General features: G+C 50.7%; 1 protein-coding gene across 2 annotated transcripts in view; it reads left to right on the top strand.

Annotated features, from left to right (window-relative positions):
* The first annotated feature begins 777 nt into the window (after positions 1-777).
* The window catches only part of IDS (iduronate 2-sulfatase), a 28481-nt gene continuing 14248 nt past the window's right edge, over positions 778-15010 (top strand). For both annotated transcript variants that reach the window (XR_006339797.1, XM_043895657.1), the window contains exons 1-8: positions 778-1034; positions 1437-1573; positions 2108-2285; positions 4756-4844; positions 6508-6708; positions 8104-8274; positions 10424-10550; positions 12370-12543. Coding sequence is in view for 1 of the 2 variants with exons in the window: in XM_043895657.1 (XP_043751592.1) it covers positions 941-1034; positions 1437-1573; positions 2108-2285; positions 4756-4844; positions 6508-6708; positions 8104-8274; positions 10424-10550; positions 12370-12543 (1171 nt within the window). In the remaining variant the exon portion in view is untranslated. The remainder of the gene's footprint in view (positions 1035-1436; positions 1574-2107; positions 2286-4755; positions 4845-6507; positions 6709-8103; positions 8275-10423; positions 10551-12369; positions 12544-15010) is intronic.

Here is a 15010-nt window from a genome sequence, read left to right as displayed (position 1 = left end):
CAACCCTAAGCCCCAGGCAGACACTGAATGATTTTTGCCGTCAAAGAGTTGTGACAGTCACTTCTCCCACCTCCTACCTGGTCCCCATCTCCTGTTTCCCCTCCAGCCACACCAACCACTGTGCCATTGGCTCACACTGTCAGCATGCTCTCCACAATGAATGGTCCCTCACTTCCTTCAGGTTTTTGTTCAAATGAGACTTTACTATTGAGGCTTTGCCTGGTCACCCCATAGAAAATACCGTGAAACTCCCCATGCCCCACCCCCCATATTATTTGGTCATTTATTGTCCACAAGCTCCACCAGGGTAGGGACTTATAACTCACAAGCCGCCAGCAGTGCTCAGGATACATATCTGGTGTACTTAATAAGTGTTGAACAAATGCATAGGAGAGGAGTCCTTTTAGATGGAGCAAGGTGGGCTCTTAAAGGACACCATGGAAGGAGAATGGCATTCGGGCTAATCTGCAAGGAAAAGTATGACTTTTATAGACAGAAGAAGGAAGGGAAGGACTTCTAGGTGAAAAGCATTGCAGGAGCAAAGGCAAAGAGGTGGGAAACTGCTGGTTGAGGACAGTGGTTGCAACGGAAATCTTTGAGGACACCTGGAAAGACTCCTTGGGCTCCTGTCCTAAAGGAGCGGTGGGCCACCGCGAGACGCTCAGCCAGGTGGGCGGGGCCACCGCTCCCCGCGAGGAGGTCGGCCAGGTGGGCGGAGCCGCGGGGCGGGGCGGGCGCTTCGCTAGAGTCAGGGCCCCGCCCACTGTGGCCCGGATCTCGCGCAGGCGTACTCGCGCTCGGCCCGGGCTCGGCTTGTGCGGCGGCTTGTAGCCGTCTCTCGCCGCTTTCCCGAGTTTCCGATGAGGGATAGGAGGCGGGGGCGGCCCGGCCCTGCCGAAACCTGTAGCCGTCGCCCTGGAGCGGCTGCTCTGGGGCAGAAATGCCGCCACCCAGCCGTTCCCTGCTATGGCTTGGCCTGGTGCTGGGTGCTGTCTGTGCCTCCCGCGAACCCGCGGCGCCAGGCAACGCCACAGGTGCGTCCTTCGTCCCTATTGCAGGGCTCCGTCTCTCGTTCCCTGGCTAGGTCCCCCGTTAACTCCCTCGCTCCTTCTCTCCTACCGTTCCGTCCATCCTTCCTCCCCTCCCTCCTACCCACCATCGCTTCTCCCATCCCTCGTGCCCTCCCTCCCTATTCTTACTCTCCTTCCTTCCCTCCCTCCCTCATCCAGGCTTGAGGCCATGGCCAGAGCCTAACCTTGCTTGCCACCCAGCACTGGGGCTTCCTCTGTGCGCCCGCTTCCACTCTCCCTGGCTTGGCTGGCTGGGCTGTCAAGGCTCCGGTGCCAGCCTTAGGCCTGTTGGTACCCTAGCATCTGCCACTGGTGGGGGTTAGGTGTCAGTCCAGGTGATCTCACTGAAGCCCTTCCCCCGTGCAGATCCTCTGAATGTCCTTCTCATCATCGTGGATGACCTACGCCCCTCCCTGGGCTGTTACGGGAACAAGCTCATAAGGTCCCCAAACATCGACCAGCTGGCCTCCCGCAGCCTTCTCTTCCAGAATGCTTTTGCCCAGGTATGTCTGGGCACCTCTGGGTGTGCCCCCCTCCCACTGTGCACTGAGGGTTGTGGGATGGCGTCTCTTTATTAAGGGGGAAATGGTGGTTGAGAAAACCTGGTTGTCCACTGGCAAGACAGCTGGTTGCCTTCAAAGGGAACTTCTCCTGGGGTGGAGGGTGTGTCCTGGTCCTGTCGTGCTCAGCTTTCTTCCCCACAGTGGGGATGGCCTGGTGCTGAGAAGGAGGGGGTGCTGCCATGGTGGTCCTACCCCCTGTGCCCCCCAAGACCCTGCCCGCTCCGGGCCCCAGAGAGACGCCATCAGGCAGAAGGACACAGTCATCTGCTGGATGGAGGGGCTGAGGCCTTCCGCTCCTCTCGGGAAAGACTTCTTTCTGGCATGAGGCCCAAATCCAGCTGGTTGGCTTTGAGATCTGCATGACTCAGCCGCCAAGCTGTTAGCTGAGGACCCGGGAGGTTGCCTGGTTACCTTTTAGCTGCCAGACGTTGTTTTCCTCTGAGGACGTGTCCTTTTGCTTCTGCTCCCTACCAGCAAGCCGTGTGCGCCCCGAGCCGCGTGTCCTTCCTCACTGGGAGGAGACCAGACACTACCCGCCTGTATGACTTCAACTCCTACTGGAGGGTGCACGCTGGAAACTTCTCCACCATCCCCCAGTACTTCAAGGAGAACGGCTACGTGACCATGTCGGTTGGAAAAGTCTTTCACCCTGGTACTGCTTGCCCTGCAGAGTCTGGGTTCTCTCTTTTTTCGTGCCTGGGGACTGGAGACCCCTCCTGGGGTTGGAGCTCTCTCTGCAGAGGCCTTTTTGGGCTCGATGGACACCTTGTTAGTCACTGATGTCTTTGTCCAAGGTAGCACTTCTCACCTTGACTTTGTGTTCTCACCCAAAGTGAGAAATGGTAGAAGAGCTTTTTCTTCCTTTTGGATACTGGTGATGGGGGGGGGGAAGGAAGCGGGGGCCAGCATTGCCTGTGAGTCCAGCTCTGCACCTGACCCCCTGTACCCTGGGCTCCCTGGCAGTAAAGTAAGATCTGGGCAGCTCTGTTGACTTGCCTGGTGAAGAGGCTGCAATTTTGGGGGGGGTGTCTGCCCACTGTCTGTGAGTTAGGTCAGAAAGAGGGGAGTGAGCTGGTACCAGGGTCTCTGAACTTCAACACTACCTGGTGAACTGGCTCTCTTTAATGCCAAAATGAGAATGCTGACGCACATACTTTAAATTTTGCAAAAAGTTGGGTGGAAAAGAAGGAAAGTATAAACTAAAGAATATGAATTACTTGTGGCACATGGAGAAGAGTTGTATTTTGATGAGTGCATTATTTTTCTGATTTGAGCTTTTCCTGTATATGTATACACAGTTATATGCTGTGAGTGTTTTAAGCACAAACATTTTCCCATGTAGTGACTATTCACACCATCATTTTTAATGGCAGCATGGTGGTCTAACAGAGACATGTATAGTAGTTTAGTCCCTTTGTTTTCAGGTTCCCTCACTTCCATTGGATGAGCATCTCTGGAGGCAGAGTGAACTGCTGATGGACAGTAGCAGTGGGGTGCGGGCCCCTGGCTTCTAGTCCCAGCTCTGCCACTGCTTTGTTGTTGTTCCTCACCTAGTCGTGTCCAAATCTTTGCGACCCCATGGACTGCAGCACACAAGGCTCCCCTGTCCATCACCAACTCCCGGAGCTTGCTCAAGCTCATGTCCATTGAATCAGTGCTGCCATCCAACCATCTCATCCTCTGTCATCCCCTTCTCCTCCTGCCTTCAATCCTGCCACTGCTTAGCTGTGCAGTTGACCTTGGGCAAATCATTCATCATCTTTGATTCTCCCATTCCTCCTCTGGGAAGCTGGAGTGGCAGCTGCCTTGATTCCTTTCCCAGGGGAGCATGGGGGTGCGTTGTGAGCCCAAGCTCTGTCCCATGTAGCACTTATCAGGAGGGGCTGCAAAATTGGGCCCAGTTTTGAAGGCGAATCTGCCAGGAATCATGTTGCGTGGCCAAAAAGCTGGCAGCACTAGAACTTTCTGCTCCCATCTTGACACCCTCGCCTGAGCACCACTGGAGGGAGAGCCCGAGAAAGGAGACACAGTGGAGGGGAGATGGTGCTTCAGGAAGGGGGCCTCCTTCCTCCCAAGAATGAGCTCATGGGATTGTCTTAGTGGGGACGAATGTAGCACTGCAGCCCTCGTGAAGACACATTTTTCAAGAGAGTCTTTGTTCTCAAGAACCGGTTCTGTCAGGGAGGGGCCTGCTCGAGGCTGACTTGGCCTCCCTGACTGAGTGCCTGGCCACCGCCCTGATCCTCTGGCAGGCTGGGGGTGGGGTTTTCTCATGGGTGTCACTTCCCCAGGGAGGAAACTGAGGCTGGGGAGGTCAGGTCACTCGCCCGAGGTTGCACGGGCACGGAGGGCAGTGCTGGGGTTTGGAGCAGGTCTATGAGCCACATCTTGGTGCCTGTGCTGTTGAGAAGCCCTCTGCCTGCTGCGCCTTTGCCTCAGGCCCAGCTTGCCCAGCTCATCACGGCAGTCCCCTTGTGTGCCCGTGCTGCCCTCGCTCCTCCCCACTGAGCCACACAGGCTCTCCCTCCCTCTGTCCAGGGCCCTCACTGCCCCCCCTGCCTGGACCCATGTCCCCTCTGTGCCCAGGGCTCCCCGCTTCCACAGTGCTTCTCCTCCCCAGACAGCTGCCGTCCTTCCTGGGTGTTGCACGTTGTTATGTTGTTTTCCCAAATAGACTGTGGACTACTGAGCTTGGGTGGGTTTCTGCGTCATGAACGAGCACTGGCCCTGATGTCCTAAGTCAGGGGTTCAAGTCCCATTCCCCTCGCTTCCTGTCTGGTTGGCATCCAACAAGGCGCCCCCTTCATGGAGCCTTCCCTGGCCTAGCCATCCCTGGTTGTGCCCGTGCCTCTGCTGCCTTCCTCGTTGGGTGGGGAGAGGTGCCAGCGAGGGCTTTTCGGGGCCAGGTCCAATACTCAGGGCTCAGGAAGAAGCCCAGAGGGACAGCTCCTGTGGGGACTTCTTGTCATCTGGCCTAGCTCCTGATCTCATAGATGAGGCGACTGAGGCCAGAAGAGGGGGTTGGCCCTTCCCCAGTTGTGTGCAAAGTGTACATTTTGGGTGGGGAGGGCATTGAGGGACCCGCCATGCTGTATTTAATGACTTTTCCTTTTCCCCCCAAGGGATATCTTCCAATCATAGTGATGATTCTCCATATAGCTGGTCTGTTCCACCTTATCATCCCTCCTCTGAAAAGTATGAAAACACCAAGGTGAGGCTCTGAAAGGGGTACTGTTCTGAAGAGGAACCTCTTATTCTCTGTCTACCAGATTAAAGTTAACTATTGCATGTATTCTATGTTCCTTCTAGCTGGTTCTATGGTGAGCTTTGTGGCTTTGGTTTGTGTTCATGACTTGACAGAGACAAGTGTTAGGATCTTTAGCATTAGGTCCAGTGGAGAGGTGGCTGAGTTTTTAGAAGCTGGCTGGGATGTGTCACTCTAGAAACTTCTGCTCTAATGTGTAAGACTTATTTAATGGCTCCTTTGTGCTCCCTCTGGAGAAAGCTCTGTGCAGAGGATTAGAGGAGATGGTGAGACATGGAAGGGAGAAGACAGACCTGTGCTTTGAGCGCCTCAGCCCAGATGGGGAGAAAGGCTTTCCAACTGTCTGTCTCTCTGTCTCGGGCCTAATGGATGTGTTCTGGTGCTGAGACCTTTGATAGGGGCTTTAAAATTTTAGAGCATTATGAAAAAAAGGAGTCTATAAGGAATCTTAATGACGGTTCAGAGGATTCACCATCCCCCCAATGTATAAATGCAACTAAAACTCACATTTAAGAAATTCAGAACACCAGCTAGAGCACTGAGAAATGACATGTTTCTTGGAGGTTTTTAGAGCCATCATGTGGGAGAAGGGTGTGGACTGGGGGAGATTGGTGGGGTGCAGAAGAATTTTCTAAACTCATGAAAACTTTCATTTCAGAATACAGTGAAAGTCAGGGGGCTCTGACCTTTGGCCAGTGGCTTGAGTGTTAACAGAATAAGGTTGGAAGACTGCATCTCAAGCCTTCTGTTCCCTGAGATCATCTCCCTACTTTTAGTGTCCTCACAAATGCCAGGTCCATGAACCCATCCCTCATATCATTCTCAAAAGTGATGGGTCTGACTGCACCACATCCCCAGGGGTGTTGCAGACCATGTGAATATGGCAGCTGAGTGGGTACTAAGAGGCAGGTGGTGGCTGTCCTGGCCAGGGCGGTGTGGACAAGGCAGGCCTGTGAAAGGATGCTCCTCAGAGAGATCTAGCAGCAGCTGCCACTGCCTTTGGGTGTTTGTGAGGTAGAAACCATGGTCCAAACTGAAATTGGCCTTGTGGCCAACGTGTCTGCTTTAGGAAATGAAGAAGTAGGTTCAGTTCCATCCTGTGCATGATGTACATGAGGACCTCAAAATTCTACCAACTATCACTTTATCCAGTTAACTGCAGCCCTGTCACTTAGAAGCTTTAGTCTGGCTTTGAAATTGAAAACATTTTTTTTTTTCATTTCCTTAATGACATTAAGTATCTCTACATGTAATTATTGGCCATCTGTCTATCTTCTTTGGGGAAATATGTATTCAAGTCCTTTGTCTATGTTTTTTATTGTTGAGTTGGAGACAGCTATTTTTTTTATCATTAGTTTACTTGGGTTTCCTTTAATTAATTATGATGTAGAAACAGAAGATACACAACAGGAAGCTAAGTGCTGGTGGACTTCTGGCCTCTGCCTGGAAAACAAGAAGCACTTCTGTGTTTCGGTACTGCTTTCTGTGTGCCTGTCTAGTCTAATACTTAATGTTCTAGAGGTAAAAAAGCTGAATTGGTTGTGTGAAACTCTCATGGTTTCTGTTTCTTGCATTTAAAAAGCTGATTTTATATGTTTTGTTTTGAAAGACCTGTAGGGGACCGGATGGAGAACTCCATGCCAACCTGCTGTGCCCCGTGGATGTGGTGGATGTGCCTGAGGGCACCCTGCCTGATATGCAGAGCACTGAGCAAGCTATACAGTTGTTGGGAAAGATGAAAACATTGGCTAGTCCTTTCTTCCTGGCTGTGGGGTACCATAAGCCACACATCCCCTTCAGATACCCCAAGGTGAAGAGCTGGCTGAGGGCTGATCCAGCACAGCTATGATAGCTGGGTCATTGTAAAGGTGGCCACATCTGGCCATCCCCAGTCGCCAGGGCTGCCTGATGGCACTGGTGTACTCAGTGGTGGGATGCTGGGTTTCAGAGGTCAAGGCTAAGAAGGAGACTTAGGATAGTAATCTAGTTGGAAACGCTGTGTTTTCTCCTTCCTCCACTGGAGGGTTTTTTCCTTGGATACAGTGAGTCATGTAGGGGTGGATGGTGAAATCATCATGGAGAAGGGCGGCAGAGCCGGCCACCCTAGCCCACAATAAGGGATGGTCCCTGGGACACCCCTCCAGGGGCTGTGCAACCCTAGTCAACTTTACTGCCTTTCCCCTGAGCTTTGAAACACAGGGCCCTGTGTGGCTTGTTCGAGCCTCAAATCCTGTGCTTACATGCATATTATTTAGAGTATGTAGTCACTTCTTTTGCAGAATATTTTTCAGTTTTCCCTATCATGTTTTTCCTGGGCCTAAGCAGCCCATCCTTTTGGTTTCACAAAGCAGGCCTGTCATTTGCGATGGGAGTGGAGACCAGAGGCTGCTCTCTGATGCTGTGGTTGTCTGCCTTTGACTGGCCCAGGGCATCGGGCCTTCCTTACAGGACCTGTCAGCCCCCTTGCCAGAGGGGGACTCACTTCTGTGTCCCATGCAGAAGGAGTTAGCCTACCTCTGGGCCTGCTCATGAGGTTTGACCTTGGCCCAGCTTTGGGGAACCTGACTCCTGGGAGTGAGTGTTCTCCCCTCTCCCAAAACTGCTGAGTGGCTCTCTAGGCCTGGACTGTCCACAGAAACCCCTGCTTTCCTGCCTCAAGTCTGGGATTTTGATCTGTGCAGGCAGAAAGTACCTGGGTGACCAGCCTTGTAAAAGCCCTAGGCGGTGAGGCTTTCATGATCCTCTGCTTCCCTGCTGGCAGCGTGGCATAAATGTCAAGCAATTCATTGCTGGGGGAATGACTCACATCCTGTGTGACTGCACTGGGGCTGTTCCTGGTGTCCCCCAGACTGTCCCCTTTGCTGTGTCTCATATGCTTTCACTGTTATAGCCTGTGAGCTCTCCCAGTGACTGTGAACATGAGAGTGGTTCGGGGAGCTGGCAACAACTCTCCACATGTTTTCTAGTTGGAGGGGAGGTGGTGACAGAAATAGGAGGGCATCGGTCCCTATGAAGGAAGAGAGCTGTCACTGATTGGTTTGCAGGAAACCAGTCAAGTGATTTCATTAGCACTGGTGTCTCGTGACAGTGACTTTCAGGCGGGGAGACACCTGTGTCAGTGCATCACAGGTGCAGAGATGAGGCCCAGCCTGTGCCTTTGCCAGAAGAGTGACATCCTGGTGGCTTTGTGTGCTCTTCCCCCAAGGAATTTCAGAAGCTATATCCCTTGGAGAACGTCAGCCTGGCTCCTGACCCCCAGGTCCCTGCTGGTCTTCCTCTGGTGGCTTACAACCCCTGGATGGATCTCAGGCAGCGGGAGGACGTCCAAGCCTTAAATCTCAGTGTGCCCTATGGCCCTATTCCTGCTGATTTTCAGGTACCAAGTTTCTATGTGTGAAGCATCCTGTGGAGCACAAGGGTCAGGGGTGGATGTGCTGGGTAGATTGACAAATCTCCCCTTCAGCATCCCCATTCCAAAGAAGGGGGTTGTCGGGAGACTTGGGAACTCACTGGCTGGGGCCCCAGGATGGAGATGAGGCCTGGGTGACCCTCACTAATGGGAGATGCTGTTGAATCCAGGTGACAGTCTGTCAGGTGGAGGGTGGTTGGTGACTCCTGTGCTAGCTGAAACTCTGGGTTTGCTGGTCCTGGTGAGTCTCCTCTGTGGGAAAGCTGATACGTGCACCCGTTGGTATAAGGAGGTGGCTTAGTAATGGGGCCTTGTTGCAGAGGGAGCAGGGCACACACATGGCCAGCGCTGTCCAGCTGCTGTGTCTGGGGTCCATTTGTCATGATGTGGGGATAGAGCAATTCAGGAGTTGGAATCCTTGTGCTGACTTGTCAGCCCCTCTTCCCTGAAGTGCAAAGCGGATGTTGAGGACACACTTTCTGGAATATTCCATATGTGGCCCTGCCCTTCTCTTACCACATGAACATTCCAACGGGCCCTCTACATGGGAAGGCAGACAACAGTGTTTTCACACTGTCTTCCCGTTGGAATCGCCAGGTGTGCTTTGTGGGAAATGCAGGTTCTCGGACTCCACTCCCAGTTTCCAGCTCTCTGAGTCAAAGTGGGGCCAGGACACCGGGCAGCCCACAAATCTTCATGGGGATTCTGATGCAGGCGGCCCAGGAAGACACTGAAAACATGATCTTCTTCCTTCCCATGAAAAAGGCAGGGGCAGTCAGGTCAGCAGACACCTTCTGCTCCAGGAGCCACTTGGGCCGAGAGTCTGGGGAGGGTGCGTGGTAGGCAGCTTGTTGGAGAGAACATGGCTATGATCTCCTGCCAGGTGACAAACGACCCAGAGGAGAGGCCTGCTCATGGCCCCCCTTAGGGTTGAGTTGTGTCCCTCAGGAAGATCTGTGACAGTCCTGACCCCCAGGGCTTCAGAGCGTGACCTTGTTTGGAAGATATGACATGGGTGAGCTCATGCTGTCATAGGCTGGGCCCACATCCACAGTGATTGGGGTTCTCATGAGAAGAGGAGAGAGACAGCAGAAGGACTCCACGGGTGGTTGGGGCAGAGGCTGGAGCCCCAGAGATTGCAGCCACCACCCTAAGCTAGAACATTCTTCTCCTGGAGCCTTCAGAGAGAGCCCAGCCCTGCCTACACGTTGAGTTCAGACTTCTGGCCTCCACAACTGGGAGACAATCCGTTTCTGTTGTTTTAAGCCACCAAATATGTCATACTTTGTTAGAGCAGCCCAGGATATGAGTACAGCTTTATGGCATCTTTGGCGTGACTCTCAGAGTTTGGGGCAGTAAGCATCTGCCTACAATGTGGGAGACCTGGGTTCGATCCCTGGGTCGGGAAGATCCCCTGGAGAAGAAAATGGCAACCCACTCCAGTATTTATGCCTGGAAAATCCTACAGATTGAGGAGCTTGGTGGGCTACAGTTCATGGGGTCGCAAAGAGTCGGACACAACTGAGTGACCTCACTTCACTTCACTTCACTTCAGAGTTTGGGAGGTTGAGGCGTCAGTTTCTGTGTACATGGTCATTTCCTGGGACTCACAAGGATATGTGAAGGAGACAGAAGTGAATAGTAAGAGGCATATCTATCCACTGTGATCTGTGCCCAAAAGTGAAAGCTGATTTGCTGATTTGCCCCCAAAAGTGGTAATTTGGCTGTGGCTGTGGAAGGCACTAGTGGTAAAGAACCTGCCTGCCAATACAGGAGACATAAGAGATGCAGTTCCAATCCCTGGGTCGGGAAGATCCCCTGGAGAAGGGAAATGGAAACCCACTCTAGTATTCTTGCCTGGAGAATCCATGGACACAGGAGCCTGGAGGGTTATAGTCCATGGGGTCACAAAGAGTCAGACACGACTGAGCAACTTAGCACATACATACGTGGAGGCGAGGGTATGGGGAGGGAATGAGTGTTCTATTCTTGTTGAAAATGTCACCAAGGGCACCAAAGGGCTGGGGCTCAGGAGGGGCGCTCAAACAAGCACTATATCTGGGTATGCCATACACATTAAATCATAGTCACTTGCATTACTATTTTTTATCTGCAGCGGAAAATCCGCCAGAGCTACTTTGCCTGTGTATCCTATTTGGATACACAGGTCGGCCACCTCTTGAGTGCTCTGGATGACCTTCAGCTGGCCAGCAGCACGATCGTGGCACTTACCTCAGATCATGGTAAGTGTTTTGAAATGGCCCTGGCGAGTTACTCAAAGCATCTGAACTTGTCTGTGAAAACTTCCCTAGCTTGCGTGAAATAGATGTGTATTCTCTTCCGTGAATCAGGAGTGCCCTGAGTCTGCAGTCTTGGGTGCTTTTGTATCCACCTTGTTAGACCCAGGACTTCTCTCCATGGAGGCCAGGCCTCTTTTGAGTCAAAGAAGTATCTTAGCTGGTGGAAGTGGGTAGGTGGGATGGACCTCATATTAATCTTTCTTTCTTGGTGAACTCAGCAGGAGCCCCCATTTCTCACCGAGAGGGTTGGAGGACTCTTAGTTTGTCTGAGGAGGGTGCAGAACAATGCTGGCAGAGCCCAACATGGCCTTCAGGCCTGATCCCCGCTGTCCTGTCTGCTGGGATCCTGGGGCTCACTACTCTGGGTCTCTAAGGCAGTTTCCCACTTGTTCCAATAATGAAAATATCTTTTTAAAAGAATTCTTTTCTGAGGTGTGTTTGGGGCCAGTGAGTCCCTTTCCCCATGTACCTGTGCCTCAGTTATCCACTCACAGCAGTCTTGTTGGTCTCATCCTCACCCACACCCCCATCCCCAAATTGTTTTGAAGCCAGACTCAGGTAGTTCAGTTTTCTAAACAGTATCTCTAATAAATTTGGCTCTTTTGAAGTTTGACTATACTACCACTGTCCTACTTAGAAACAGGAAAATAATTCTCTAATATTGTCATATATGAAGTGGGACAATTTTAGATCATAGCATGTGTTCATTGTGATGAGAAAGAAGCACACAGAGCACACTGCCCTTTATCCCACTTGCCCAGAGCTAACTGGTGCTGGCAGATAGGCATCCATCCTTCGTCATGCATATACATGGGACTCTATGTCATGAGTGTGTATGTGCATAATGTATAGCTGTAAAACATGGCAAGATCGATTGTGCTTATGTCCTGTTTTGTCCCCTGGTTTGTTTTTTCCACTTAATGTCATAGACAATTCTCCATGTCATTTCTCACAAGCCTACCTTACACCTTATAAAGACTCATAAGTTAAGTATAGAGGTGTCATAAGTTTTCACTGTTTCCCTAATGGCCTGCCATCACCTTTGGAACCCCCTTCTCAGTGCCCAGTTTCCTCCTCCAGTGCTACCATGGCCCCTGAAGCCCTGTGAAGGCCAGGCCAGCTGGAACCTAGCTTCTGCTCTGAGGCAGTTGCACTTGATGACAAATGGCCCTTCCCAGAGGGCCCTCCTGGGATTGCCTACATCCGAACTACAGAAGCCTTCTTGAACCTGTACATGGCAGCTTGACATGATTTTGTTTATTTTTTAATATGAAATACTTAATGTACAGTCTCTATGTTTTATATTTTTTATATCAAAAAGGGCACTCAAAGTGACTGGAAATTGCCAGCTTGGGGTATTCAAGCTGTCTTTTGCAAGAGGTATTTTAAAGGAGGCTTAGGAGTTGTTTTTAAATCAAGGTTAAGCATGTGGAACCAGAAGTTATTTTCTTTGGTCTGTGGTGTTTCGTAAAAATTGAAAAAGATACACATGTCTTTTTAAAATGTGAGAAACTGTGCCTCAGTCTCAGAGATCTTGTTTTTGTGGTACACACCCACAAGTGCAAACCTGAGCTTGTGTGATTTGAGTCACAATGACTCCACCTCTTATCTTTCTGTGTGGTAATTCTAGCGGAATTTCTTCTAGATGCTGAGTTTTTGCTTCCTCTGGCTTTTACAACAGGGAATGAAGTGGTGTCTAACTGAAGTGAGCAAGCTGTGAGGTGCTGATTCATATTCTGTCATGCTCTGATTTTTAAACCAGGATGGGCTCTCGGTGAACATGGAGAATGGGCGAAATACAGTAATTTTGATGTCACTACACGAGTGCCTCTGATGTTCTATGTTCCTGGAAGGACAGCCCCACTTCCGGTGGAAGGCGAGAAGTTTTTCCCTTACCTCGACCCTTTTGATTCCATCTCAGAAGCGCCAGAGCCAGGTATGGAAATGCAGAAGTGATGCTGCTTGACATCAGGGGTGCCTTTAGTTGGTACAGAAACCCCCTCACCACCCAGTGCAGATTTTTCTGCCTAGGGCAGGGGAGCGGTAGAGCCAGAGTTGGTGAGGGTGGCCCCTGTCCATGGGGGGCTCGGAAGGGGGAGGGGCAGAGTAGGGGCCACCCCAAGATGGGGAGAGCCATCATGGAGATGACAGCAGTGTGCTCTGAGCTCAGGGCAGGGGGCAGGGGCTTCCCCCTTACAGGTGAGCAGAAGTTCATTACCTGCGCCCTTCTAGCTGGGACTCAGCCCTCTGCAAGGGGACATTAGCCACCTCAGCTCCTCCATCAATGGCTCTTGTTTAAATTTTTCTTGGTTCTAGCCCATCATTCTGGCCTTTCTGGATCTTTCCAAGTTTGCTCTCTACTGCCCAGTTTTTTTCTGAACCTTTGATTTCTGTGTGCTGCATGCACTGTCTTCTTTCATGTCATTGATAAAAATGTTAAAACAGTTTGAAGACATGACCATAGCCCTTTATTTGCTGGGAGAAATCTTCTGACAGGTTGAGAATCTTTTTTGAAACTTCAGAGGGGAGGTGTTGAGCAGTTTATAAATTGATGTTGCTGCACTGTCATCCCATTTCTTTCCAAATTTTCTCTCAAGCCTGTATGTCTTCTTTGATCTTTGGACTTGGATTTCCAACAGCCAGTCTAACATGCCCAAAGCTGAATATTTGACCTTTGACTTTAAGCCTTTGACACTCTTTCCCTTCTCAGGAAATGGCAGTGGTTGCCCAGGCCAGAAAACCATGCTGATAGTGGCCCATCTTTTCTCTTACGGTCTGCGCTGTATGAACAGTCTTTCAGCACTCTTGCCACTCTTCATTCAGAATCTGTCTACACCATTTCTCCCACTTACTGCCACCATCATGCACCTCACTGCCACCTTCTCTTGCTAAAACCTCCTGGCTTGTGCCCTTGATCCCTAGAGTTTTTCCTCAGTGAGCCTGATGTTAACAGCTTCAGTGAGCCTGTTAAATCCCAAGCAGGTGGTTTCAGAACCCTACTCTGGGGCCTCCTACACGCCTGTCTCAACTCTGAATGAAAAGTTATTACAATGGCTGGCTGTCACCTGGGCCCCCTGTATCTCCCTGAACTCATGTTTTTCAAACATCCAGGGCAGCTATCTTGTACAATGTTCCGCAGTCTGGGTTTGTCTGACTGCTTCCTGAGAACTAGATTCAGGGTAAACCCTTTGGACACATGCTGCATACTGTGAGGTTGTGGGCTCCACCTGTATCCCATTGGGGACACTTCATGGTGGCCTGTGCCATTATTAGTGATGTCAAGCTGGACTATCTGGTTAAGGTGGTTGTGCTAGACCGACCTTGCCGTTGTAAAGGTATCTTTTAAAAAATAGTCTTTACCTTTATTTTTATTTTACTTACAAACCAAATGTGTTGGAAATAAAATTGAGCCATATAAAGAAAACTCTTAAAGATCCAGAAAGGCTAGAGTTATGGCCCAGAGTCACAGTAAATTTTAACAGGAGTCCCAATAAAGTTCAGGATTTAGCCTTTAAAGATAAATCAGCAACAATGAGATATCATTTCATACCTGTTTGAATGGCTGTTATCAAAGCAGAAAACGGCAGCCAAGGGTGTGGAGAAATAGGAACCCTCAGGCCTTGCCAGTGGCAGTGTGAAATGGTCCAGTCCCTGTGGAAAAGAGTTTGGTGGGTCCTCAAAAAGTTAAACATAGAACGATCGTGTGACTTGGCAGTTCCACTCTTAGGTATATATCCCACAGAACTGAAACCAGGTACTCCAAGAAAAACTATGTAGAAGAATGTTCATAGCATTATTAGTAGCCCAAAGGTGGAAGCAACCCAAGTGTCCATTGACAGATGAATGGATAAGCAAAACATGGCACATCCATACAGTGGGCTATCGTCCAGCCTTAAAAGGGAAGGAAACTGATGCATGCTACGACCCGGGTAGACTCTGAAGACATTATGCTGAGTGAAAGAAGCCAGGCACAAAAGGACAAACACTATGTGATTCCATGTCTGTGAGGGGCCTAGAGCAGTGGACACACAGAGACGAATAGTAGAAGGGTGGTGCCAGGAGCTGGAGGTGTCGTTTCACAGGGACGGTTTCAGCTGCGCAAGGTGAAGATAGTTCTGTGCTGGGTGGTGAGCATGGCCATACAACAGTGGGAAAGTCCTGAGTGCCCCCAGCCTGGGCACTAAAAACTGGTCACGGTGGGAAATTTCATGTTGTTTGTATTTTACAACAATAAGAGGGAAATGGATGAGATGCAGATACCCAGAAAGGAGGGATCAGCCAGGCAATGCTGTGAGACTGTCCTCAACAGACTTTGCCCAGCAGTCTGAGTCACCCACACACTGGTGGGTCCTACATTTAAATTGTTTCTAAAAGTGCCAGCAAGCCGAGGGCACCTTTATTCT

This window comes from Cervus elaphus, chromosome X (assembly GCF_910594005.1).
Source record: "Cervus elaphus chromosome X, mCerEla1.1, whole genome shotgun sequence".
NCBI lineage: Eukaryota > Metazoa > Chordata > Mammalia > Artiodactyla > Cervidae > Cervus > Cervus elaphus.
Note: the sequence above shows the minus strand (reverse complement) of the source record. Positions and strands in the feature narration are given on the sequence as shown.